This window comes from Lates calcarifer, linkage group LG2 (genome assembly GCF_001640805.2).
Source record: "Lates calcarifer isolate ASB-BC8 linkage group LG2, TLL_Latcal_v3, whole genome shotgun sequence".
NCBI lineage: Eukaryota > Metazoa > Chordata > Actinopteri > Centropomidae > Lates > Lates calcarifer.
This window is the reverse complement of record NC_066834.1, coordinates 3,348,342-3,375,840: the sequence shown is the minus strand read 5'-3', so window position 1 is coordinate 3,375,840 and position 27,499 is coordinate 3,348,342. Positions and strand designations below refer to the sequence as shown.

General features: G+C 40.1%; 1 protein-coding gene across 2 annotated transcripts in view; it reads left to right on the top strand.

Moving 5' to 3' along the window:
• The first annotated feature begins 6,372 nt into the window (after positions 1–6,372).
• The window catches only part of lgr4 (leucine-rich repeat containing G protein-coupled receptor 4), a 29,893-nt gene continuing 8,766 nt past the window's right edge, over positions 6,373–27,499 (top strand). The window contains exons 1-7 of one of the 2 annotated variants that reach the window (XM_018686332.2): positions 6,373–6,928; positions 7,139–7,467; positions 16,279–16,350; positions 21,316–21,387; positions 22,332–22,403; positions 25,186–25,401; positions 26,689–26,760. In XM_018686332.2, coding sequence (XP_018541848.1) covers positions 7,286–7,467; positions 16,279–16,350; positions 21,316–21,387; positions 22,332–22,403; positions 25,186–25,401; positions 26,689–26,760 — 686 coding nt within the window. In that variant the 5' untranslated portion in view covers positions 6,373–6,928; positions 7,139–7,285. Of the gene's footprint in view, positions 7,016–7,138; positions 7,468–16,278; positions 16,351–21,315; positions 21,388–22,331; positions 22,404–25,185; positions 25,402–26,688; positions 26,761–27,499 lie in introns of both variants that reach the window. The other variant, XM_018686331.2, reaches the window with a different exon arrangement.

Below are 27,499 nucleotides of genomic sequence, written 5' to 3'. Positions count from 1 at the left end.
AACCTGGAACAATTTGCCCTCTTTTGCTGGTAAGGTATTATATCCATGAGTAACTTTTAATGAGAGTGGTAGCTTTAGGCCTTAAGACTTAGACACTTCTTTAGAGCAATTTGTCCTCCATTGCTGCTGAGGAATTATATCCATGAGTAACCTTTAATATGAGAATGTTAGCTTTAGGCCTTAATAGTTAACATTTCTAGGTCACCATATCCGCAAGCCTCATCTATCTGAGTCAGTACAACCTGATCCAGTTTCTATTTACTTCCATGACCACAGGTTTATAGTAAATGTAGTGGCTCATGGTTGGACATAAAATTGGTGTAAATGATACTCGTGCAACAACAACACACTGAGACTTGAATGGCTACAGTTATGTATGTTCTCAAAGCCCTCCTCTCACAGGCTCAAAAACACAGCATGTCCCAAGGTTATTTATATAATACTGTCTGAACAAAATGGCAAGTGCTTCATTACCTTGAAACGCCAATGAAGACTTTATTTTCATCAGTTCACTTCACAGCCCGCTCTGTTTCTGTGATCCTTTTGCCTGAGATGGTCTTTATTTATATCGGCTATGGTCATCTGACAAAAGAAGCTTTATTACAGTCTGGGAATGACGAACATTGGACATCCAAGGCCATTCTAGAAGAAGGTGATCATTGTGACCATTGACACTCCTCTGAGGACAGACAGATAGCGTCATCTGGCGTTACGGTCACACTATCCCTTAGTTGCTAATAACTGTTCTAGCATCAAACTGTCCCTTAGGGACTGCCTTTCTTATTGAGCATCTGAGCTAAAAGGAACAGCCTGGCAGAGAGAGACAAGAAGTGACAATCACTGACATTTTTTCCCAGTATACAGTGGAGCCAATTATCTTGTATGACACCAGGACAAATAAGTCCAATCCGACGTCCACAGGGCCTGTGTGAAAGAATTATCTGACACATTGAAGTAATTACAGGGAATTAGAAGTGTATGTGATGCTGCATAATTTCTACCCAGATGTTTATAACTTGGCCATTGGCATTATTGTTGGATTACTGAAAAATAGAGACAGACATGCAGTCAGACTCTTACCACTAATGGGAACTGTGTTTGGGTTTACATTGTCAGATTTAGACTCTGTAAAGAAATCCCCACTGGTCATGTGTCATGTCAAGTGTCTCTTTCTGACCTCTGTCACTCGTCCTTCTCATGGAACAGATATGGTTCTTCATTTTAACAAATAAAATAATACACAGTGACTCCATATGAGACTGTTCTTCTATTTAAAAAAAACAACCTTAGTTACGTTTTTTTGTTATATGACTTCTAGTGGCTGCTATAATTACGATTAGAAGCAAAGGAGAAAATCAGGTGATGTTTTTTAGTGTCAAAGTCAGTGTTAGGAGGAGAGATGAGTCCATAAAACAGGACACTGACACAGGAGGCCGCTGTTTGTTTGAGACCAAAAGTCAACTTTAACCGTTTAGCTAGCTTGACGTATTTTTGCAAAGCACTTTGTGAAATATGGACGTGCTTTAAACTTGCCACTTTTGGGGCAGCGCAACAAGCTGTAAAAACATCACACACATATCAAAACTCTTTGCACATACAGCACAAGCAGAACACCATTAGTATTTCAGTAAATACTGAGCCATTTCAGTAGTTCAATATCCACTCTCCTTTTAGCTCTGTTTTTGTCTCCACCAACCCCCGAGAGAAATATCTGACTCTTGAGCTGCTAAATGCTCCATAGTGTTCACCAGCTAGTCATTCAGTGAGTCTGCTGCCTGCTGTGGCCGGAAATGACACTGATCGGATCTGAACAATGAGTCCAAAGATACTATAAAGCTCTGTAGTGCTGAGGGGAGCTACAGAGTTGTCTGATACTTTGTCTGACTCATTATTAATATAAAAATATTGATTAGAGCAGCTTTAATGTCAAAATGTTGCAGCTTGGTTGCGATGGAGCTAATTTACAGCTGGGTACCTCAAACTCAATTTATCATATTTTTAAGGTGATTCGATTTTTTGTAGGTAAAATGTTAACCTGCAAACTAATGACTAAAGATGTCAAATAAATGTAGTGAAGAAAAAAGCAGCATAAAGTTATGATTAAATTAGGTAGAAGTAAAATCTCAAAATTGTACTCAAGTATTTGAGTAAATGTACTTTGTTTCTACCACTGGGACAACTTTATTCCTTTATTGTAGTTATCTCATCACCTGTTTGATTTAATCTTTCAATTTATATTAGGTATGTTTAGGTAACGTGCTGTTCAAACTGTTCACTCTTTTACTTTTTCTGAGAACAGACACAAGCCTTTCTGAAAAATGATTTTGTTACACACTGTATTTTAATGAAACTGAATCGTTCCTCAGTCTTCCCTCATGTGAAATGCATCCAGCGTACAATTTTCCTTTTACTGAATGCAACACACAGTTTCTGTCTCAGTACAGTGAAATACTCCTGGGGAGCAAAATCCATGACCACTGAGTGTGAAAGGAAAACAGTTTGGAGCACTGAGAAAATCTAACCACTGTGGGGTAGTGTTTCTCTTCATAAGAACTCAGCTACACCCACAACTGTGTTAAGAAAGAAATTATTATAAAAAGTAATGTTCATTTCTGAAACAGCACAACACAGCCATGTGAAATTCTACAGTGTGTTCATATTAAACAATAGTGAACCTTAATTAGTGCTTGTTGGCATACCAGCATTAAAGACCATGACAAGCATACTGTATATCTTTCATGTGTACGTCCCAGAGAGAGAATACTATGCTTCATAATTTTTTATTGTTTAAACAATATGTTTTGTAGTTGAAACATTCCTGTATTGAAAAATATATTCTGATATTCAGCCAAAATATCTGACCCCTTATCAGCAGTCACCTGTCTCAGATCATGTTGTTTTGCTGTTTTTGAAATAAAAACACAGGGTTAGTACTGGTAGAAATTATTTCAGGAAACACTGTCCCTCAATTCAAGTTTTCCTCCGCACCAACAGACACAGAGGTCTTTTTGTAATGTGAGAATTTACTGCTGATCCTTTTAAATGTTTTGATGAGCTAATTCAGTAAGGCAAAATGGAAAATTCATTTTATTCATTTACAGCACATGGCACAATGGACTCCAGGCAGCACTACCTTGAGTCAACGTTCTCCACAAATTCAGTCCAGTGGATGATTCATTATGCTTTGAACTTTCACCTCATGCCTCTCACAGTTAGAAGTGTCCCACAGTTAATGTGCTTAGATATTAAAGGAGCTATTTGTAAGTTTTCCAGCTGTGGGAAGCAATGCCAATATTTAGCTTCCTTCTAGTTCTATCACTTTTCCTCTTCTACTGAGGTTAGCATGCTTACCAGCTAGCCCAGGCCCCACTGGCTTGTCTTGTTACTTTCCGATATCAAATCACTGTAGCATCCAGACTGCCCTGAGGAAGCAGTGCTGCTCAGAGGGTGGATTCTAACCTCTTGTATTGTAAATGCAATGATGGCATATCTGTCACCCGTTCCCAGCAAGAAATGACATTCTGTGGCAGATTTACAACAAAACAAAACAAACATCTTACAATTTTTTTTAGATTCTGTATTTTTTTATCAATGCCTAAAGCAAAAAGCTTGCCCATTTTAGCTTTGCTTCAATAAAAGATTGTTTGGGTATTTACAAAACAAGAGAAGGTTTTGGTATAGAAAGTCTTTCAGTTACTTAAAGTACTTGCTATTCACACAACACAGTGCTTGTCCACAGCGTATTGCAGGAACTCTGTGGAAAACATGCTTGTATGCAATCTCACAGTAAAATGAAAGTGATGAAATAAACTTCATCTCTGTGGGTTCAGCACAGGGGTCCAGATGCCCTCAGCCTTAGCTGCAGGAGGAGACAGTGAACTTGAATTAACAGTGTATTTCAGTATAAAAAAGGTTATTTACAGTATGACTGTGACAGTATCATCTCACTAATGGTAAAAAGGCAATATGTAATTTAATTGTGTTGCACTATTTTCAGAAATGTGAAACTAACTCTGCACCTTCTGGACAAGACATTAGTGCTTTCTTAGGAGAAGCCACTCCACTGATAATGTATGGCTTGTAATCCAATCCCAGTTTCTATACAGTATGTGCTAGTATGTGCTGCAGGTGCGCCATATGCCTCTGGCTACAAGAATACTGAACATAGTCACCACACCCTGTGCACCTTGTCCCTTATTTGGTTGACTGCCCTTTCCCCCATGCATCAGTGGTTATCCCATAATGTGAAGGGTGGAGATGCTCTTAAGTGTCAGGTGCTGTAAGAGTGAATTTGTGAGTGGTGGTTGAGGAAGAGCAGTTTATTCATGGTGGAAATATATGTGAGAAAAAAAGATGTGGAGGCATGAGCAAGGTCACTGATAGAAATTAGGTATAAGAGGATGAAGTGTTGTGATGTTTGTGACCTACAGTGAATGTAGAGGACTAGGTGGTGGATAGACATGAGATGTTTGCAATGTGCTCCAGCACAAAAAGAGAAGAGCTTTACACAAGGGAAGAGGTCCACACATTTAACATCTGTTTAGCAAATTCAAGACCATGCCTGAGCCACAGTGAAGTATCATTTTGAACAGTATAAATGATCTGTCTGCTATGTTGAAGAAAAATGGCTGAACTTTAACCCCCAAAATGTAACCGCTAATGCAAGATACTCACATATGTATGAATGCAATAGATTAATCCAGTCTTTCATAACCTGACCTGACCACATGCAGCAGGTCAGGTCTAGCTTGTTAGTTCTTTACAACAAACTTAAATTGACCCCTGTTTGAATGGACACACACAGACATGTGAACACAACACAGAGCACATCTGGGACCTGCAGCAGTCCTCTGAACAGTTCAGCAGGAGCTGTCAGCGGTTTAAGGTCTTTGATGGTACCTGTTGATTCATTCAGCTCTTCCTGTGTGTTATGGGTTAAACAGACCAGGAAGTAATAGTTAACCCTAACAACAACAATATGCAGGAGGTGTACTGTTATGCAGAAGTCCCTACATTCTTCTACTAGTTTACCTTTTACCTTCGCCACCTCTCTGAGGTTAAAAAGGAATGTGTGCTCTTCTGAAATAGTGATGGCAAAACAACTTAACCTATGTATATTAGGAACTAGTAATTGTTGGTGACTGGTTATTATATTCATTTATTTATTTATTTTGTAATTCCTTGACATCCCCACTAATATGTTATATCCAGATACCTGAATTATCTGTGCATACTTAATGTGATCTTCAGTGAACTCTACTGTTTATTGTCAGATATCCACCCAGTTAATTATCCTCCACATCAGATTAGTGAGGGGAAACTACTGGTATTCATCAGTACTATTAGCGGTTTTAAGTACTAGGCAAAAGCACTTGTTACTTGGGTATTTCCATTTGGTGAAACTTTATACTTCTGTTCCATTATAGGGTACAAATAGGGAATAGGGAAGTACTTTACTTTTTAAATGTATTGTATCATAGTAGCCATTACTTCCAAGACTTACGATGACAACAAGGGGTCAGAAGGAGCCCAACAACAAATTTATCTGGCCATATGCATGAGGGCAGTTAATGTATACAAAAACCTGAATAAGTTTGACTTTTGAAACATGGTGAACAGATCTCTTACATGGAGGTAACTGATCATCACTTCTATGTGTTCATGTTTGTATGAATAGTTCAGTTGTGGAATGTAACCGAGTTTATTTACTTTGCTTAAGTAAAAATATGAAGTTCTTGTACTTTACTTGGATATTTCCTTTTCATCATAGTCTATACTTTTACTTCACTGTATTTCAGAGGGAAATGTAAAATGTATTTTTAAGGTCCTACATTTATCTGACAGCTTTAGTCATTTTTACAAAGATTTTTACATGCAAAACATATCAAGAGCTTATAAAACGTTATACCCTTATTAATTAACAACTGTACCTAAAATATATGCAGATAAAAACTGAAACGATTAGCTGATTAATCAAGTAGCTGACAAAAAGATTAATGGTAACTGGCAATGTTTGTGGTTGTTTTGCTTCTCTTTTAGGTGTATTAATCAGCTTTGCATTTATTTTTAGCTGCTTCGACATCTCTTTGTGGTCACTTCAGGTCTCTTTTCCTGTCTTTTGTGCCTCTTTGCGGTCATTCTGTTGTCATTTCATGTCTACTGTTAATCATTTTGAATCTCCTTGAGGTTTTATTGTATCTCTTTGTGGTCGTTTTACATCACTTTACTGTCGTTTTGAGTCCATTTTAATTTGAATTCTCCTCCTTTTAACTAATTTAGCATCTATCATAAGTCATTCGGCATCTCTTTGTGTTTTTTCCCTGCATTGTTCTGCTTTCTTCTCTTGCAGTTGGTTTTTGTTTCCGTCAGAGACATTTTGCAGGTGAAACCCAGTCCACCCCCCTCCTGACCGTTTGGGCCCCCGGTAGGCCCGTCCATACTTGCAGCACAGTGTGTATACAGTGTCATTTTTCAGTGTTACTCCTTCCACGTGAATGCTAATGAATACTGCCTCCACCGCTGGAACAGCTTTACTTGTTTTTTTTTAAGAGTAACTCCTTGTTGCTGGTGAGTGTGCAGTGGTTGGCAGGGCTGTGACGCTGTGTGGTGCAGGTTTCAGTGTTGCACAGGCCGGGCCCAGTGCTGCAGGTTGTCCGGTAGGGTGCCTGCCGAGCTACAAGCATGCTGTTGATGTCAGGAGCAGAGGAGGGGAACGTGAGGAATGGCTGAAAACGGACGGTGATCTCCTGCAAGGAAACAAACCGGGAAAGCGAATGATTGTCCGGTGTGTGCCAAACTGAACATTTCACATGTCTCCGGATCAGCCTCGTTAAGCGACGCGTTAAAAGGCACCGCTCGGGTTTTTTTGTGGAGAGAGAGAGGAGGGGGGTGTTATTTAATGGGACAACGAAAACGCAAAAAACGCAAGGTAGGCTACCGCTCCTGTCGCCAGCACTGCTACTTTATTTTCATGGACTAATACGACACACGGGGTTGAGAAATGTTTCACAGCAAGGTAAATCGTTCGTCTTCGAGGACATTTGTTGTTTTTAACATTAACTAGACGTCAACGTTGGTATTTTCGGTCGGGCTTGTGAATGTATGAAGTGTTTGAACGCGAACATTTTGTTTTGAAAAGGCTTCATCTCTTCATGCCTGAACCGACCGACCAAACCACATGAGAAGTCGACGTCCGGAATAGATTAAACCCACAAACAAAGCCTCTCCAACCCCCCTCTGCCCGCCGTTTTGTGTCGCTTTTCACCTGAACCGACGAGGAGGAAAAATGCGTGTGGATTTGTTTTGGATATGTTTGTGGTGTTTCCTTCGTCCTGGTGCCGCCGGTCAAGGGCAGTCGACGGCCGTTTGTTCGCCCTCTTGCAGCTGCGATGAAGATGGAGGTGCAGACTGCTCCGGGAGAGGACTGACCACCGTCCCAGCCGGGCTCAGTGCTTTCACCTACTACCTGTAAGTGCTAACCGACATCCACATGAAAGTACAAACTCAGCACATGTCCAGTGTGTGCACTTTGTACACATGCCTCACCGTAAAGGCCCTGTGCGTGTACGGGATGTTGTTCAATCTGCATCGCAAGTGTGTGATGGACGCTCAACATCACCGGCTAAACTTTCTACAAATGGCTCACCACAGGAAATACTCTAATGGAGATGTTAGTAAGAGTCCTCTGGTTAGTCAGGGTTTTTAGTCTGACTCATTATTTAATATGTCATAACCTTCAAGGTCTTCACACAGGTCAGTTAACTTGTTTTCCAACTTTCCCAGCACAGCTAAAAAGTTACATTCCTCTCAGAAACATTGTTAAACCAGCTCACAGTTTAAGTCCTCATGTCATGTATAAGGCTGCAACTGATGATCCTACACATTACAGTACAATAACTTTAAAAAGTTACTTATAACCAATGTAGGACTACAATCTATCGATCACTTTAGTTATCATTAATCTTCTGATTGTCTTCTAGATTAATTGTTTTATCCAGAAAACAAATTACTGTAACAATTTCCTTGAGGCCAAGGTGACATCTTCAGATTTCTTGTTTGTCCAAAGCTCAAAGATATTCAGTTTACTGTGGTATATGATACAGAAAGGCGTTGAACTGGCTAATTATCGAAGCTGCAGCCAGTAATAGTTTGGCATATTTGCTTAAAGAAAGAGCAACATGATTATTCAACTATAAAAATAGTTGATGACTTATCTCTTGATAATCAACCAAGCGATTAATCGACTAGTGGTTCTAAATCAGTCATTTTAGAGCTGATTAGCCCTTTAATTGATCTACAGAAAATGAATTACCAACAATTGTGATAATGGATTAATAATTTCAGATCATTTTTCACACAAAAAATACTTTCCAATTCCGGGGTCTCAAATGTGCAGATTTGATTTGATTGTTTTCTTTGTTGTGATGGTAAACTGATTGACTGATGATGACTATTTTTGGGTTTTGGTTTTGTTGCCTGGATAAATAGCCAATTTTCATATTTCATCTTAGACTTTGGGCAGTGAAATTGATATTTAATCTACTTTTTGACTGTTTTAGACTGAACTGTTAATCAAGGGAATAATCGGCAGATTAGTTGATAATATGAATAATTGTCAGCTGCTGCATTCACTCTGTGAAATGTAGAAGTAGTCAGAAAAGACAGGCACAAGTTTCAGCCAATGTGATTTTGATTTGCTCCAACTGGTAGTCCAAATTTAAAAAGACATTCAGTTTTAAATTATATAAAACTTACATAAGCAGCAAAGCCTCACATTTGTGAATTTGCAACCAGTGAAGTTTGGTCATTTTTTCCTGATTAGAGACTAAATGATCAATTATCAGAATTGTTGCAGACCAACTTTGTGTTAATTGACAAATCGTTTCAGCTCTAGTCACACAGATCTTTTTTTTTTTTTTTTTTGTGATCAGCAAGTGAAAACATAACGTTTTGAATTTTGCCCCTAAGGCTGGAGTAGGAAATGCTATGTGACTGAATCATGGAGTAAAGTTCGCAGTGCTGTGCTCACAAATAGAGCTAGATTTGGGTGAGCTGTGCTGCATGGATTGTAGCCAGCAGTGCCTTGTTCCCAGTACCATATGTACGTAAAATAATTAGGGTGTCAAGCTTTTGCCATTATCACTTTCTCACCACAAGTCTGACTAAGAATTTAACTACAGCTTCAAATAAGGGCACTGATTTTTATAGGAAGGGGAGTAAACAGGCACCAGGCAGGTTAGATCTGTGCAGAGCAGTGTAGATACAGTTGATGATTGCCCCATGGAGAAACTCCTCAGATTGTTTCACTGCCACTGGGTTAATCATAAACTAAAGTAACCACCTCTGTAGCAGAACTGAAAACAGCTATTTATTGTGGCTTTATGTAATTACTGTGCTCACTTGAATAACAAATAGAAGAAATTATGACTTTAAGTTTACACAGGCTCTCGTCTATTTAGGACATGTTATTTGGTTAAGAAAATAACCCAGGCCTCGCTTTTCACCTTGCCTTAAAGGGTAAAGGTTTGTGTGTGTTTGTGGAAACCTCTCTGCTGTTTTGCCACCTTTCAAGAGTGGTGGCCCCCAAGCCTCGCTACACCAGAACCAATATTGTGCCACTTGAAATCACCATTGTTAAGAGAGTGTTAGGTAAAGTAAACAGAGGGAGTGGATTCATATACCAGGCTGTCAAGACATGTCACACTAGGCCCTACTGCTTACAGCTGAAACTCTCAGCATACTTTTTCCTCTGGGGGAAAAAAAGAGGCTCCAATGCATTATGGGCAGTTTGACATCTCAACATAAAACAATGTTTTCACAGGATGATATCATACCCCTTTATTGCCCTTACTATGCAGGCCTGTTTTATGGCAAAATGGAAAACAATATGTTGCTTTTGAGATTGTGCTATCTTCTTGTCTCACAGCCTGCTCTGCACACAGTTATCTAAATGCCCCGTGACAGGTTTTAAACACTATAGTGCCCAACATATTCCCCCCAAACTCTCTCAAAGTATGTGAAAGGTTGTTTGTCCCCTCTCTCTGTCCTGCTCTCATTTGTTCTCCTGGTCTCTTGAACTTTAGTTGTCCTCTCCCACTCCCTCCGTCTTTTGTATGTGAAGCACTGGGGTTAGGGATCATGATGGATTAGTGAGACATATTGCAGCTGCAAGGGCTCCTTCTCTCATGGCTAATGCACCCACAATGGACTGCTGATGTGTAAAGGAAAAAAGTCTCATACATGAGTGTTTTGTCATTGCAGTTTATCTCAGCTGAACTTGTACAAATTTGTGTGCAGTTACCGTCTCTTTTAGAATCAGTGTGGTGGCACAGAGACACTGAGAAAATCTAGTCTAGTCGGTGCCAGCAGCAGGGAGGAAGGTGTGTATATTTAATCATGCAAACATGCAGACATGTACACACATAATAGCAGAAACAGACAGATTCAAGGGAGTGTTTTGTAAGTGTAACAATGCCCAAAGGTCAGGAAAATTCCTCACTACGAGGATGAGTATTTCAGGTTATTGATTCTATTGTTCTGTTAATTTGTACCTTTTTACTTTTGAAAAAAGTTGCGGTAATGGAAGACCATACATTCTGCAATAAATCATCTGTCAGTGTTGGAGTGGACTCTTACCTACAGCCCACGGGGGCTCGAGTTTTGGCATTTGTAATGGAAACAGCCCTGTCACAGAAAAGCAGATGAGAGAAAAGCGGAGGCCCCTCAGCCAGTTACAAAGCAAACACTCCTTTTGAAGGTATGTAGTTTACCTGCCACAGAGTCTCTGCACAGGTTTAATTTTCTGGCACAGATTCTGCATTAGCTCTTGTGCATTTTAAGGGTGCAAGAGGGGGTTATTACAGCATACATCTCACTCATGTTAGGCCCTTTCATGGTGTGAACAAGGTTGAGACTTTACAGAAAACGGAGGGATGGCGTCAGGGGTCTTGCACTCCGCTGGTGGAACTCGCCGGCTTCACCATTGGTGCCCTCAATCCATTTTTAACTGAATGATACTTTTGTTCTTGGTCAGCAGAGGTGAAAGGAGCCAGTCAGTGGTTCCCGCTCCCAAACAGGATGACTTGTAGATGGGAGAATATTAAAGCGCTCTCTCCCCCTCTCTGAATCCCCAATCCCGCCCTCCACTTCTACACCTATTCCCATCCCCACCATCGCATAGTTTCTAACTGCTAATGATTGCAGGTTTTCTGAATCTTGTGTCCAGTATTCAGAAATGAAACATTACCCCTCGCTGAGATGGGTAGAAATTAAAGGAGGCTGAGGTTTTTCACTTAAATGGTTTAAGGACTCAGTCCTGAAGTTAGTTTGAAACATTTTAAATATACTTTATAGGCAGCGTTTGTCATATGGAGAGTGCATTAGTGACTTGTGACCACAGTTCTAGGTAATCTTATGTAGCTGATGTTTATTCAGGGGGGCTTTGAAGACCTTTTAAGTGTAGTAGCCCTAGACTGGAGCAGAGGAAAGTTGCTAATTTTGCATCCCACCATTCATTCATAATATAACTGTGCAGAAACTTCAATTTGTTTCTTTTATTTATGCGGTGTAATAAAGATAGCATTTAAATCCTCACTGTTGCAGATTTACTTTTAAGATTAACTGTCATGTGCCATCACACACTATATTTGACATTGATTAGATTTTATTAGATTAGATTAGACTGTGCAGTGTGATGCTCATCATTGCATTGCTCCTGTATTGTGTGTATTACACTGACTGATCCTGGAGTGTTGACAGTTGTCTTGTTCGTTGTGAATTAGTGAATCAGTGCAGTTTACTTTCCAAAAATGTTTAAATTGTTAAAGGAGGGTGAGAGAAGGTTCAGCTCTTCCACCTCTGGAAATCAGGTTTCACTTGTTCAAGAAAGAGATAACGTTAAAAGAAAAACGTTAAGGAAGTGAACTTGTAATTTGCATTCCAAGATATGTAAATCCTGCTATGAATATGCAAAACCATTGCTGGTACTATAAAAAACATTGTATGGAAATTTAACTTATACTCTTTTACTCAATTCTCTGCATTGGGCTTTTCACTGTAGCTGCAGTTAGAACAACTGCTTTTATTTACATCCTTTCTTCATGTTACTTTTAGCACTAACTGATCAAATTTAGTGAGGGATTGTAGTGTGTTAAGAAGCCTTTTAAAAATACATTTTAGAAAACAAGGAAATAATTAGAGGCATAATTTTAAAAGTTATATCTCTATAATATCAAATTGTTATCTGCAGCTTTGTTTCCTTTTCAGTAAAGATTCTGTATTTATTTATTTGACCTCTCTAACAGAAGTTTTAGATCTGTCCTTTAATATTTTGTCTTTATTTGCTCTACAGTAAAAACAGAACAACAGCAAGAGCAGCAGATGTTAGTTGACACTGGATCCATTCACCTGCAGTGCTGCTGTGCACTCGCACAGACCTCACACCTCTGTGTGAGTGCAACCCTGTCTCCTAGAAATTAGGTTTTTCTGTATTGAACTAGACCATGGTCTTTTCCTAACCTTAACCAAGTACAGTGGTGGAAAACAAAAGGAACACTTTACATTTCACTGATCCATTCAGCAGTATCTGCATTTCTGTGACTTGCCAAATACTTTGATCAACATTTAATCATTGTCTGACTATTAAGCTTTATCTGGTTGGCATTATGTTTCCTGCAAAACATACTTGCAACGCAGAAAAGCAACAGTTTCTCACATTTGAGAATCTGGAAACAGAATTGGAGAATTGTGTTCTTTTTTTCCCAGAAAAGTTACATAAATAGCAAAATATTTCCTGATTAATTTTCTGTTGACTGACTGACCGACTCATTAAATAGTCATTGTAGCTCTGACAAATCCCAAATTAGTGCCATTTGTTCCAAAACATACACATCCTTTTTTTAACATGATAATAGTGACCTTCAGGCAATGCTTCATGGGAAGCTGAGAGCAAGAGATATAAAAACAGTGTTTTAATTCCCCATGAGCAGACTGTAGAGCTGCTCCTCACATCTGACCAGATGAAAACCATCTGAATGACAGAACCATTAATGGAGAACATGTGACAGATTGTCTCCATAAATGTGATGAGAGGTTTACATGAGAGCGGGTCAAGTTGTCCATCTGGTGATCAGTCCTACACTTCTCTAACAATCTCTAATTGGTTTGCTGGGGGCAATTAATAATTAATCTTAAAATGATAATGATAATAAATTATATAATGGGACATGTTCTGGTGAACTGTTTTACCACCATCAGTATGCAAGATTTATTACTGCAGGTAACGATAGCAAAGGGTCTTCTGCTCTTTACTACATAATCCGTAAACTTTGGTGAAACAGACCCATCCATGTGTTTGCATGTGCATGTGTTATAATGTAGCATTCATTATAAGGTGTTGTTTAGTTTGTGTTGTACACTATGAGAAGATACAGGTTAGTCACTTCTTCAGACGTATGCTTTCACAACAGGAGGTTTTGTTTGGTACTAGTATACGTTTGCATTTCTTATTGTTTTGCTGCACTGAATCACATAAGTATGGATACAGCAGAACATAATTTGAAGATTAAGAAGATTTCTCTACCAGTTTATCCAAATTAATTTCAAATGTAAGTTGCTGTATGTGAGTTGCTGTATGGTGTGGGATGTTTCTAGATGGATAACCAAAGTAGATATCTCTGGCAATGTTGGATTTAAGTTTTATCAGACCACAAGATCTTTGTTCAAAGTGTGTGTCCTTTTTTTTTTTTTTTTTTTTTTTTAGGAGTGTGTTTGTTTTGGCTGCTGTGCCACACAGGATTGATTTGTGAAGTGCTCCACTGATTGTTGTCCTTCCGGTGAAACCTCCCATCGGAACCAATGAACTGTCTCTTTATGTTGCAGTAGCGTTTGGCTTATGACCTCAGTTTAAGTATTCTCCTGGTTGTATGGTTTGGTTAGGAGTCTAGGTAACTTAAGTCCTTTTTCTTAATTATAAAGCCAATTGTGCTTCTTACAGTTTTCACAAAATTTCCCTAACACATAAATGGGTGGTTAAAGCAGCTGCAGCTGTTACAGCCAGTAGTTATTAAATGCAAATATTTCGTAACAACTGAGTTCTTTGTAAGACCTGGTTTTTGTCCTTATTTAGTGATCTGTAAATCTTTACTTTACTTTTCTAAACAGGCCAAGTCTGAACTTAGTGGTGGTGCAACTGGCCCCTGGTTTGTGTTAATTGTTGATTTCTGTGTTTAAATACTATTGACAGTTGTTACAGGCAGCATCTTTTATGAAACTAAATATGGGTATGTTTTCTTTCCTATCATGTCAAATAAATGTCATGTTTTATGGACATCTTGAGAATGTTTCAGGGAAAATTTGGAGTTTGTTGTCTGCAAATCACTTACAAATTCAGTTAAGTTTTACAGCATGTCATAGGAAGTTTCAGAGATTGTAACATTGTGTTGTAGCACAGCAGAAACACAACAGTTCAAATGCATAAACTGTGTATTCTCGACTGAAACCCTCACGTTCACATAGTCCTCGCATCAAAATGCCCAATGTATGCACTGTTCATCTCACTCATTCGGAGCACATCCACTGTCAGACTAGTTTGATTAAAACATATTATTTCAGTATGTGAATGTTATACTCAACATGATTAATATATTGTACCTCTTATGTCCCTTTATGCTGTGTAACTACTGGTATACATAATTATGTATTATCTTTTTAAAGGGGTAATGTTTTGGCTTCAAGAATATATTCATACTTTACCTTAGCCATGATATTTTCCTTTTCTCAGAGCATGTCTGGCTTTTCTGAGATTCTGTGCTTCCCCTTTTCTAAAACGAAGCCAAATGGCACATGTGATAGAAATTTACTGATACCTGTTTGTAGAAGCATTTAGGCTTGTCACCATTTATCACAGCTGCATTTTTAGTGTCCTCTTCAATCTATCTTAGCTGGGACAGGCCAGGACCTTGATGAGTAAAGCAGCCAGACACAGAGGGAGGGAGGAAGTGTGATAGAGTCATGCAGGCCTCCCATACTCCCCAGCCCTGCATGTGGTTCAGACCAGTCAACAGTCTGCAGAAGATTTAGTCAAACGGTTTAAAATGTGGTTAGGGATGCATCCATCTGACCACCAGCGGTGGCCGATCTGCAGCAGTGGTTGCAGAACACCACCAAAGATGTTGTCATGGCAAGAAAAAAAAAAAACATAAGGAGTGGTTGGATGTTGATGGAAGTGTTGTTGTAGCTGCACAGTCTATATGGTAATTGGATGACCAGGTAAGTGGAGATGGGACATAGGTTGCAGGGATGATGAAGGTTCTGTCAGGCCCCGCCTTTTAAGGCTTCTTTACGTGTGTGTGTGTGTGTATGTATGTGTAGTCGGGACTGCAGAGGAAGGGCAATATGATCCTTGTAGGATTCAGGGCCCCACACACAAGGTCCTAGAGAGATCTGGCAGTGAAATTCAAGATGACCAGTTGGAGAGTGAAAGGGAGGGGGGGGGTGCTACATTTGTGAATCCCGGATGTTTTTTTCAGTCTTGATATGAGCCATCTCTTTACATATGGCATCTGGGAGGGGTGAGAGGTTAGTGGATTCCTAATCAAGATTAGGGATCCAGAGCTGAGTCTACTTTCATTGCATAGGTCTCCTGTTGTAGACCTGATGTAGCATTTTGCCCCTTACATGTCATAGCCAGCTGAAAACACCTCACTGCTTTCCTAAAGATAACACATCTCCAGTTGTAAGCATATACTCATTAAGTGTGTTTTCTTTGGATTATCGTTATGAAGATGTAAACACATATACTCATATTAGCTTTGGCGGGGAAGCAAATCAAGTCCTGTGTGCATATTTTTCATGCTGCTACATGCCTATCTTTACTTGAAGTTGGTTTGAAAAATGAAGAACCCTGCGGCTAAAGAGAAGGGCTTTTTCAAGGCCTTTTTTTGTCGTCGAGGGTGCACTCATGCAGGCACAGTCAAAAGACATACAACTGCCATAAGGGCTTTGTGACAGAGCTACCCTGTTGTTTGTATATAGTTTACAACTGCAGTTAAAGACCTCACCATGTCACTTTCATTTCATGTTTGCTGTAGTTTAGCTGATAAAATAAGACCCCACACGTGATTTTATTTTGAGATACTTTGACTTTAAAGTGGTTAAACAATAAAAACAAAATTGGTTGGAAACAAGTTTGCATATGAATCAGTCTGCTCACCAAGATCCTAAACGTAAGTTTAACATACTGATTTACTGTGTCTCTAACTGGTTATCTTGTTTCCACAGTGACCTGAGCATGAACAACATCACTGAGCTCCCAGCATATGTCTTCAAGAACTTCCCCTATCTGGAGGAACTGTGAGTACATGCCCCATTTTCTTCTCTCGTTAATGATGTATTTACTCTGTACAATGTTGACATGAGGGCTGGGCTTTATGATATGCACCTGGGTGTTGTGAGTTTGTCCTGCAGAACACACAGAATAGGTGCATAACATGCCCTTCCTGTCAGCTGGAGATAAGCTCAGCATTACGTGAGGTAACGAATCACTCACCCTTCATGAATTGAACAAGGGGCAGTTATAAAAGGTGCAGCACAGCTCAATTAAAAAGGTGAGGTGAGACAACATGTATTGAAGCTACAGTCATGTGACATCCTGTGTGGATTTTTGCTTTTAAGGGATTATCAGGGTGGCAACAGCACATCTGTGCTCTGGGGCTTTGTTGAGTGGCGTACATCTAATCTTAGTGGGTGTTTGTTATTTCTTTACTCTTTAAATACTCCGCTGTCTGGCTCAGTGCTGCTGGGAGTCAGAGATAAAATCTGTCTACCTGATATCAGGTAACACGCGGCTCTGAGAATGCAAACTGACCAGGGAGCGAGCGGCAGTTCCAGCTCCACTTGGCCTTTGCCGGCATGTTGTTTCAGCTCTCGTGCATCTTTCAGCCGGCCGAGACTTCACCCTCTTCTTTTCCATACACCACTCCAATCTGCTTTGTCGAAAGGCAATTTACTTTTCATCACATTGTGTGGAGGAATGCGAGGCAGGAAGGAAGAGGGCAAAACAATGGTTTCCATGGCAACAGGGCTAAAAAAGCCACCCAGTCTCGCTGCTACTTCTTTCTTGTCTTAGATCATCTCTGACTGTTGTTGGGGCCGTCTGTTTTTGAAGAACGGTATTTTGATTGACATATACCCTTAGTTCATATGTGTGTTTGTTTAACCTTTTTTTTTCCGGGAACAAATCTGCAGGCTCGTCTCAGTGAACTTTGGTGGATGACTTTTTTGCTCTAGGGCTGCAGCAGTGTCAGTGAACCAGAGCATGGGCCCTCAGGGCAAAGGCAGAGAGAGAAAGAGTTGACAGAGAAAGAGAGCGGTCCATCCTCATGCAGGACAGGAGCGGAGACGAGGGAGGAATATTCCCTCCTTCGTTGTCACGCAATCTCCTCTGCTCTCTTTCTTTCTTGCCAAAGGCACAACAAAGCTCAGCAGACATGATGACAGGTACCCTCTGTCTCCTTTGCAGTTTGTTTATATTCTTGAAAATAACCTGAGACCAACAGTCTTACGTTACTGATATGTTGCATTTTGTGGACATTTTTAAGTTTCAGTTAATTGGAACTGTGTATTTTTTGCTTTTTGTGAAGCACACACACACACATATATATATACTTAAGTGTATTTTATCTTTTATCTTGATAAGTTAAAGTATGGCAGTGGTTGGCTCATGAGTCTTTTTTTGCGCTGTATGTGGTCTCATTGATCCTTGTTTGGCATGTGACGTTTATACAGGTTTGGCATACGGATTTTAACATAGATTTCTGGCATCTCCCTAACTGTAAAAACTACAAACTCAAAGGTGTTTTTTCCTATGTTGGCTTCCCCTAGCTGTGAAGAGACAATGACCTACATGAACAAGATCTATTCCACCACAGTGCACACAGCACATGGGCTGACAATAATTGTGCTATATTCAGAGCTTAACAAGATATTTAAGGCCGACAAACAGTGATGTTAACGTGACGGCAGAGCTACAGCTATGCACTGACATTGCCCCTACAGACAGGAGAGCCTCTTGTAGTAGAGCCAACATCCTGGCTACACCACAGGTACTCTTATAAAAGCCCCATTGGATTCTCTCATGAGTGGTTACCTCTGGCCCTGACTATGGGCTCTACGTCACCATCCATACTCTGTCCTCTGACCCCCCGTGTCAAACACTACATCACCACAAGACTCCTCTGTTGCACTTTTAAATATGCTGTGAGGGAGGGTTCTTCTTCAGAATTTGAGGTTATGGTCTGTATTGGTCTCAGTGGTTGGTTTTAGTTGTTCTCTACAGTATAACGAGTATGATGTGTAATAATGATTATTATACAGTTAAAAAGTGGGACTGATCCAGATGAAATATCCTTTAAATGATTACGTTCAATGTTATATAACATATCTTAGTTTCTGAGAAGTCATATTTTGTCTGTCTGGTTCCAAACACAAACAGGCTTTGTTGCCGCTGCCATGGAGAAGCCAGTGGCATAAATCAGAGTGATAGCTAATCTAATACTCTTCGTGGCTACAGCTGGAAATAAAACACAGAGCTATAGCTGCTGATCGGATCTAAATTTAATTGGATATGATTAGATGTTTCCAGCTGAAATGCACCTTGTGAGTTGTAATTAACTTTTCCAATGTTTTTACATAATCAGACTTTTTAATTTTTTTAAGTAAAGAAGTAGATGTTTTAATTCTAACACAGTTATTTCAGAAGTTCTAACTTCAGTGCTGATGATTCAACAGGGAGCCGCTCGACATCGTCTGCTGGGAAAATTAATTAACTTCACAACTCTGCTCCGAGGACCAGATTGTTCAAAATGGCGATATGAACATTTTCATTGACAGCATGAACACAGGAAATAAAGTCATAAGCTCATCATCACAGTTACTTTTTTAACAGTGATTACAAAAAGGTGTGTATTGCACATGTGGGAGCATGTTGTGGGGGAGGGGTGCTTGTTTGGGTTTTGCCACAGTAATTTCTCAAATAGAAAGTTAAATTGTTACAGCAAGGTTTGAGGCCCAAACACTTTTTTCCCTTTCTTCTTTTTTGATAAACTTAGCAACTGATGTTTGTAGCTCCTTACTGTTGTTAGACTGCACTGCAGGGCTCTTTGTGAATTTGCTATTGACAAAGGTAGACCTGTGGGAGTGGTGTTGCACAAGGAGAGGATTTAGCCTTTCCTCAACGAGATTTAGCACATTCTTCTGTCCTCATCGAAGCCTTGGGGGACATGTACTGAATTTGCTGAGAGATGCAGGAGGAGGAGAAGCTCTTTATATTGTGAAACCCAAGGGATATCTGAAAGATTTGTCAAACCATGTTTGCATGTGGTGGTTAGCGGCTTGTGTCAGCGACTGCAAGTTCTCGGTTGTGTGAGTTCTCAAGGAATTAAGTCATACTGAATTATCCACATTGGCTGCTATCTGTTGGAAATCAACAAGAATGTGTCATTTTGAATCTGTAGGCCTGCGTCCCCATGCATGTAACAACTTGTACTGTAGTCATAACTATAACTGCAGATAATGGTCTGGGAGTTAAAATCTAATTTAAAAACACTGTTGAAAGACTTGCTCTTTACAAATTGCGGCTCAGTAGAGACACAAATGTTCACATATGAATTGTTTAATTGGGGTTTTTGTCAAATGAAGTTCCGTCTGAACTGACAGACTTTTAAAGCTGGTGACCATTCATAACCACATATGACAGCTTTGTCAACCACAACTAATGAAACCGTAAACTGGGCCTGTGATTGGCCAAAATCTTCATTTAATGTGTTCAGAACAGTTGGTCAACTGTTGGTGGAGACCCATGATGATTTACTGTTTTGACACGGTTTTGAACAGCACATTGTAAATCAACAAAAACAAAATAATCAACTCAGTCAAGAGTTGTTGGATAAATAAGGCATTTCTTCATTCAGGCTCAACCTCTTGGAAGCTTCCAATATAGAAACACAAAAACGTTTTATTCAACTGTTCAACTGTTCTGCAGAAGAAAGTGGGAATTGATGTGCGTCACCATCCACCACTGTAATGCAAATATTAGGAGTTGATTCACAGAAATTAACAGCTGGTGTTGCTAATTCTGCAGTCAAGTGCAATTAAACCATTGTGGCAGAATAGGACACAACAAGATGGTGTAATTAAAAGAACATCCATTCAAACCTAAAATGGTGAAAAGCAGTGTAGAAAACATTTTGGAAATGTGGGATTTATATTTGAAGAACAGCACAGCCTCCTCATCACTCCGCACAGATCTGATGTTTGCGTCTGCCACCATGTTCTGTCTCTTCAGTGGATGTTAAAGTCACGTCTCGTGTACGTCATGATTTATTTGCGGAGTCTGCTTTCATTGCACTCTGTTGGACTTCATCGGTAAACCATCTTTTCCACCTCAGCCAAGCATTTTTCTGTTTGTTTTTTTCTTGGTGTTTGCACAAGGTTTTTAATGTGTAAACTGAGCATGCATTCAAATTAAAACAGGTAGATGAAAACAGTGAAACGTTGCATACAAACAAAAGACCAAACTTGAGTCTACGTGAAGGGTATGCAGCCTTCTAACACAGTCAGCCTTGATTCTCAGGCTCACACCCAGCAGCTCTTGTTGCAGGGAATTCAGCCTGGCCTGACTCACATTGCAGAGTGATAAATCTGTTGCTAATCTCTCAGGCCTGATAGTATACTTGGGCTCTGTGTGCCAGTCAGCCTGTCCCATGCTTATTTACACCCCTATTTCCTATACACTTCCTGTTCTGAGCAGGAAAGGGAGGCGTCCTCTGAGCCTCAAGTAATTTGTACAGACTGAAGCAGCTGCCTCATGATAAATATTACAAGGCAGGACGGTTTAAAAAAAAAAAAAAGTTATATTCATACACAGCCTGTATCTGCTTCAAAGTGGTGAATTATTTTTTCACTCTCTCTCTCAAGGGAACATTGAATAGTGATGGTTGGGAGGCTCAGAAAGGGATCTTAGGAGGGGGACATCCAGGAACAGTTCTAATCTCTTGTGGTTGACAGACGAAGTGACAACAGGCCATGGCACAGACGCATGTCTTTGACACCCCAGACCCCGTGTTCAGCTTGAGAGCTGGAACCTGATCCGCTGAGGCGCTGGATGTGAAGAAGTTCTCAACACTACGCATTGCTTTATTCTGAAATAAATTATACTCTGTGGTCATTAAAGTGTGTTTCTTTTTGTGCAAAAAACTTGGTCTCCTGTCACTTTTGAGAAATGTCTTGAATATAAGGGCGTCTCTTTCTCTCACTCAGGCGTCTTGCAGGGAATGACCTGTCATTCATCCACCCTGAAGCCCTGTCTGGACTGCATCAGCTCAAAGTCCTGTAAGCATATATCCTCCCTGCCTCCACCACCACCACCACACACATTCACACACAAACACATACAAACACACTGATGGCTGTGACAGTGCAAAGTTTTCCACACACTGGGGGAGAGAGTAAATACTGCAGTTTGTGGTAGCATTGTGGTGCTGACAGCTACTGCCATCCTAATCATAGTTAGGATCCACTTGGAATAGACTAAATGCACTTTTCCGTCCTCGCCGCAGCTGTGTGTGTATCAGAAAAAAAACCCCACAGAGAATTGCATACAAGCTGTGTGTAAAAATTAGTTCTGCATAATTTACAACAGGCAGCACACACAAGTATGCTTGTATAGACGTGGACACACTGAGTGACACACAAAGAGCTGACATGTTGATTCTGCACCGAGCCAAAAGTTTAAAGTCCTGTTGAGTTACAGGTGAGGTCTGGGACACAAGACAAACACATGGGGGCATTGTATATGATTGTATCAATCATGCTGCTCAAATAACTCCATTCACATTGTATTGAGTCAGTTTTTACAGATACTGGAACTGTCATATGATTTATACTTCACTCTTAATGAACCAAGGACTCATGAAAAGAAAGTGATCGTCGTTTACCTTCCTAACTCAGCTGGTGTTGAAAGTTTCTTCATCAGCTTTGTAACAGTTTATGAAAGAGTTTACTGATAAGCCAGAATTGTTTGTATTTTTTTCCATTTGCAAACACTGAGACGTTAGAAATGAGGAAAACCAGTGTTCTCTCCAAAGGAAATAACTGTAACCAGCATGGATCAACATAAACAAGAGCAACAACACACAGAGCAGACCTTCAGAAAGCTCAGTAACACAATTAGCATGGAATGAATCTGTGGATACATGTTTTTTAGATTCAGGATGCAAGGAAAAAAAATGTTTGTGAGTTGAATTGAAGTCATCATTTTGTCATTTTACCTTCAGGATGCTTCAGAATAATCAGCTGAAGACTGTGCCCAGTGCAGCCCTGAAGAACCTTCATTCTCTCCAGTCTCTGTAAGTTATGTGCCACATACTCACACACATTCACACTTGGGTGTAGGGTATTATATTGTCTCCTTCTGCGTTAGGGAAATACTCACTACCATAGCAGCAGAGATTGTAGTAATCATTTGGCAGTGTTGTTGTACTGGTCTGTTATTTTGGTTGGATTAATGCAGCTTCAGTTGATGGTACTGTCAAACAAGGGAGAAACTCCAGCCTCAGTTTTGGACTGAAAGTTCTTTTGAATTGAGGAATATAACATGTAAGTGATCAAACGGTTGGTGGTGGTGCTGCTGCAAAAAGCAGTCATTCATGTTTATATGTAAGAAATCACTGTACTACGACAAGCCATAGTGTCACACCAGCCCTGTTAGCAAGTTTTATGAATACCACCCATTCTCTCTAGAAGTTTCTCTTAATGAGAAAGGTATTTAGTCCTGAATTCCTGGACAGGAAGATAGTCATCAGAGCTGTTGTCAGAGACAGCACTGCCGTGTATTTACACAGCCTACTATCCAAAGTGGAATTCATAGTGTTTGTGCCAAACTAACAACCACATTCTAGACAGTTACTAACAAAGATAATAAAAAAGCCACAGCAGTAGCAGCGCTGCAGAGCAGTACTAATCTCATCTACTAATGTATGTACAGATCTAAACATTTTGCGCTGAAAATTTCCAAAACAAATGTATGCAAATGTTGGCAATAGTGGAGTTTAGTTTGAAGCCACCGATCGGTCAGAGTGGATGACAGATGAGAAGCACTAAAAGTATGAGAACTGAGATTGTTTCAAACGTAAGCATTCGTACACAGTTCACTGGCATGTCCTGGTCATGCTGAGCATCAGATTGAACTGTACAGACCAAATTCAAACAGATAGCTTTTTAGATTTCCCTGTTCAGTACGTGGCTACAGCCATCACTTACAGTACATGTTGCAGGTAAGACGGCAATATGATGAGGGCAAAGACTTTACTTTTCCTCCAAGTTAAACAGTTGAAATCTCATTATTTACTCATTGACAATGATGTCATTTAGGGGCGGCTCCACTCGTATCACATACTTTACTCCTGCTGTAGTGTTTGTTGTGCACTAAGTTCAGAAATAGCCCTGTGCAAATGTAGGTCAGTCTTATTCAGCACATATGTAGGTACCTTTTCTCTCTTTATGTTGGATTGTTGTGTTTTCAAGGCGCTTGTGTTTGGCGTTTACTCGTGACTGTCAGCCCTCTCACAGTTTCCTGCTCCGCTCGCTCTCAGTCTTGGCGTTGCCTTTCTGCGTCTACTGAATGTCAGTTTCACTGACACCATAACATGTTCATGGCTTTATTTGTGCCACCTCCCTCCACCACTTTGCCTTTGAATTTGACAGGGACTAATGGAGGAATGGATCCAGCTGGAGAAACGTGCTGAAAATCCAGCTTTCAGCTATTATCACCCGTCTGTATCCCTCCTCTTGTCCCTTGCTTCCCCTCTTTTTTCAGTGCCTCTCTTCTTTCTTTTTAACAGATGTCTTTTCTCTGTGAGGGTTTTAAGGTCTGTAGCTGAAGTAATATGCTTTGGCAGAGCCAGGACTTGGTTTGTATAAAGCCTTAGAGAGCTAAATGTCAATCAAGACTGTTTTTCTTCCAGCCCAGACACTTGAGGAATTTTGAGGGAGGGCGAGACACTCAGTGAAGGAGGACTGCAGGAGAAAACAGTGTGGTGATGGTGAAAAGAACACTTGTGCATCCATAAAACCCTTTAAATTAAGAATATTGCCTTTTTACCACCAAACCATTGACTTCCGATTAGAATTTCATCAGTTTGCAGGGGTCACTGCTCTCTAGTACATTATAGTCCATGGTGAGTGAGAGTATTGCTTTATAATACAGTTAAAATTTTGTGAATTAACCAGTAAGAAATTAACAGATTAATGTTTCATGGCAGCCAGATAAACGTTTATGACGTCCTCCCAGAGGTAATTATAAGTATAATGTGTCTCATCCATTGGAAGAATGAAGAGCTTCCCTAAATGAATAAGTACAGGTATTTCTGTGTTTCTCAGAATAGAGGGGGAAAAAGACATTGAGTTAGACCACTGCAGTGGTTGCAATAATGCAGGCATTGTACTGGTCAGTGGTTAAAGACAGAGAGTGTAGCCACAGAGTAAAGCTCTTAATTTTTACCAGTCAGTCTTTTTTTCAAACCTTGGCCTGCAGTCACAAGATTCAGGAGGATGTTGACGTTGAGCTGCTGCCTCTGCTCTGAGATGAATGATGTGAAGTTGTGCAAGCGCCATTTGGGTGCCTCTTTGTGGAGGTTTTCTGGATGGGGCTAACAGGGTGGAGTCAGCATGAGTTCTACACACCAAAAATTAGGCGCTGGTTATTACAGTGGTGTACTGTATTCTGAAGACTAAGCATGAGTGTGGGTGAAACAAATTAAACAAAATCATTGAAGCTTAGTCTGCAGTCGCCCTCGACAAAATAATTAGGTCTCGGCCAAAGGGCAAACCCAGGAAGCACTAAATAGACTTTTATCTCCCAGATGGATTGGGAGCACACTGGGTCCTGTAGATAAGCAGCTGATGTCACCATAACCCTTACCTAAAAAATGACTGTGTAAGATACAGTGATGAAGTTTTCATACAGTATCAGTAAAATTATCAATCCTTAAACCACAAATATCCTGCAAGAAATAAATCATGAAAGTAAAGTTGTTGTGAATAATTTTGTTTTTCAGAGTGCAGAGTGCATCGGTGGCAGTGTCAGTTTTAGCGTCATATTAATTTAATGTATGTGTGTGTGATTTGTAGCCGCCTGGATGCAAACCACATCACCACAGTTCCAGACGACAGCTTTGAAGGCCTTCAGCAGCTGCGCCACCTCTGGTTGGATGATAACAACCTGACGGAGGTCCCCATTGGTTCCCTGAGACACCAGGCGAACCTTCAGGCTCTGACGCTGGCTCTCAACCGCATCTCGCAAATACCAGACAACGCCTTCGCAAACCTCACCAGTCTAGTTGTGCTGTAAGTTATATTAAGTTACATTACTGTTCTAATCATGGTTTAGAATGAAAATCAGCACCGTAGTGTTGAAGTACAAATGTATAAAGTGCATCTTATTTCAACAGTGTTTCTGGTTTGTCAGTGTCACTGTCCGCAGTGTGCAGGGGACATTAAAAAGAACATAATCAAAGCCTTTGGTGAAGTCTTTGAAAAGCTTCAGTATTTGAGTATTAAACAGTATCAGTCATTAAAGTGAGCCTCCCCAAAACAGCCAGGAGAACTGTGCATGCAGTCCTCATAGACCTATACTCTAAATAACTCAGCAGGAACAACCTGCTTGTGTACTTTTTTAAAACGTTAATTAACCAGACACACACTCACCAAGAACATTCTGGTGTTTGCTAAAATGACCTGAGGGAGAAGCTGAAGAAGTGAAAGTCACTGGGTATTAAGTAGATCACGATATTTCTCAAATTAATGTTTAGGGATTTTTGGTGTAATTTTTTTAATTAACTCACTTCTAGTATCTGCTGGACTTTATAAAATATGGCTGCACAGCTTGTGCTCCTGCCTTAATGAAACAAGCTGTTATTCCTACTTAGTTATTCATAAATCATCTGCATTGTTCTGTTGCCACAAATCAATGCAAAGTACCTCGCCTTGTGTTCTGCTCCCGCTCTGAACGTGTTCTCTGAGCGACTGCAAATCAGTTCCACAACACAAAAATACTGTGGTATTTATTTCCACAGCTTACAGTTAATAAGTCAACAAAATGGGTTGCTGCTCATGCCCTGCTGTGTTTTTGCATGCAAGCACGTTTACAATGAAAAATGCCACTGGGGGTTTGAATTTGAATGTTAATGACACTTTGACAAAGTCGCTTGTCTCTGGCGGTAATGTTAAATCAAGATTATCTTGTTGTTTTGTGCATGGTGGGAAATGCTAAAACCTTCCATGAGAGGAACTTGTACAAATATGTGATGCATTATGAATCTGAGGGATTGTTCCAAACATACATTTTTTTCACCGCTGCTGTTATAGATTCCCACAAACACGCACACAACACACACACACACGCACATTGAGTGGTACTGCTGCAGGGTTTGTATAAACATGTCAGGATAAACAGGAAGAAAAGACCTTGAATCTATTAGGCTCAGAAAGCCTTCTACATATTCACATACAGTACACACCTGACTTCACAAATCACAAAACTGGATTCAAACCTGTGATGAATTAGTATTATTTCATATCTGCCGTGCCGTGAAAACCTCACAGATGTGTGTTAAACTGCTTTTGCTTTTCCAGGCATCTTCATAACAACAGAATTAAAGAGATAGGAGACAACTGCTTTGCTGGACTCACAAACCTGGAGACGCTGTAAGTGGACAGTAGTACAGTGTGCGTCAGTTTAAGTGTGTTTGCACTCGTGTTTGTGTGTGCTAACAGCTCCCCCACCCCACCCTCTGCACCAGTCCTCCAGACATCATTGTGTCCACTTCCTCCTTTAATTGCTCTAGGATAAATAGAGCAAAGTACATGATGCTTATCAAATCTGCCCTCCCACTGTTCACTTCCTCCTGCCTTACCTAATGGCAAACAGCTACTGTACAACACACAGGACCTTTACAGGAGACTGGGGATGTCCTGATTCTTTTTTGTTTTTTATCCTAACTTCCAATCTGATACATTTAAAATTGAATATTTGCTGGCACTCATGCTGATCATCACAGTGAACACCTAGCAGTAGGCCTCTATTAACAACAGGCAGTTCTGCAGTCCTGGATTCTAGCTTTTCTATAAAGGTGTTTTCTTGTCAGCTGTGTTCTGTGGTGTTTTGTATCATATCTGTGAAGACAGGAGGCTGTGCTGCTGTGAAGGGAAGGTTTGGTAGGGATCAGGGCAGATTTTCTACATCCTGTTGTGCTGAAAGCAATAAGCACTCATTGATTAATCAATGGACGGAAAAGTAATTGACAACACATTTAATGATGGATTATCCCTCTGTCATTTATGAAGCAAAAATGCCAAACTTTTGCCTTTTTCCAGCTTTTCAAATGTGAGGCTTTGCTGCTTTTCCCTGGTTCATGTCCTGGAAATTGGAAATGTTTTGAACAAG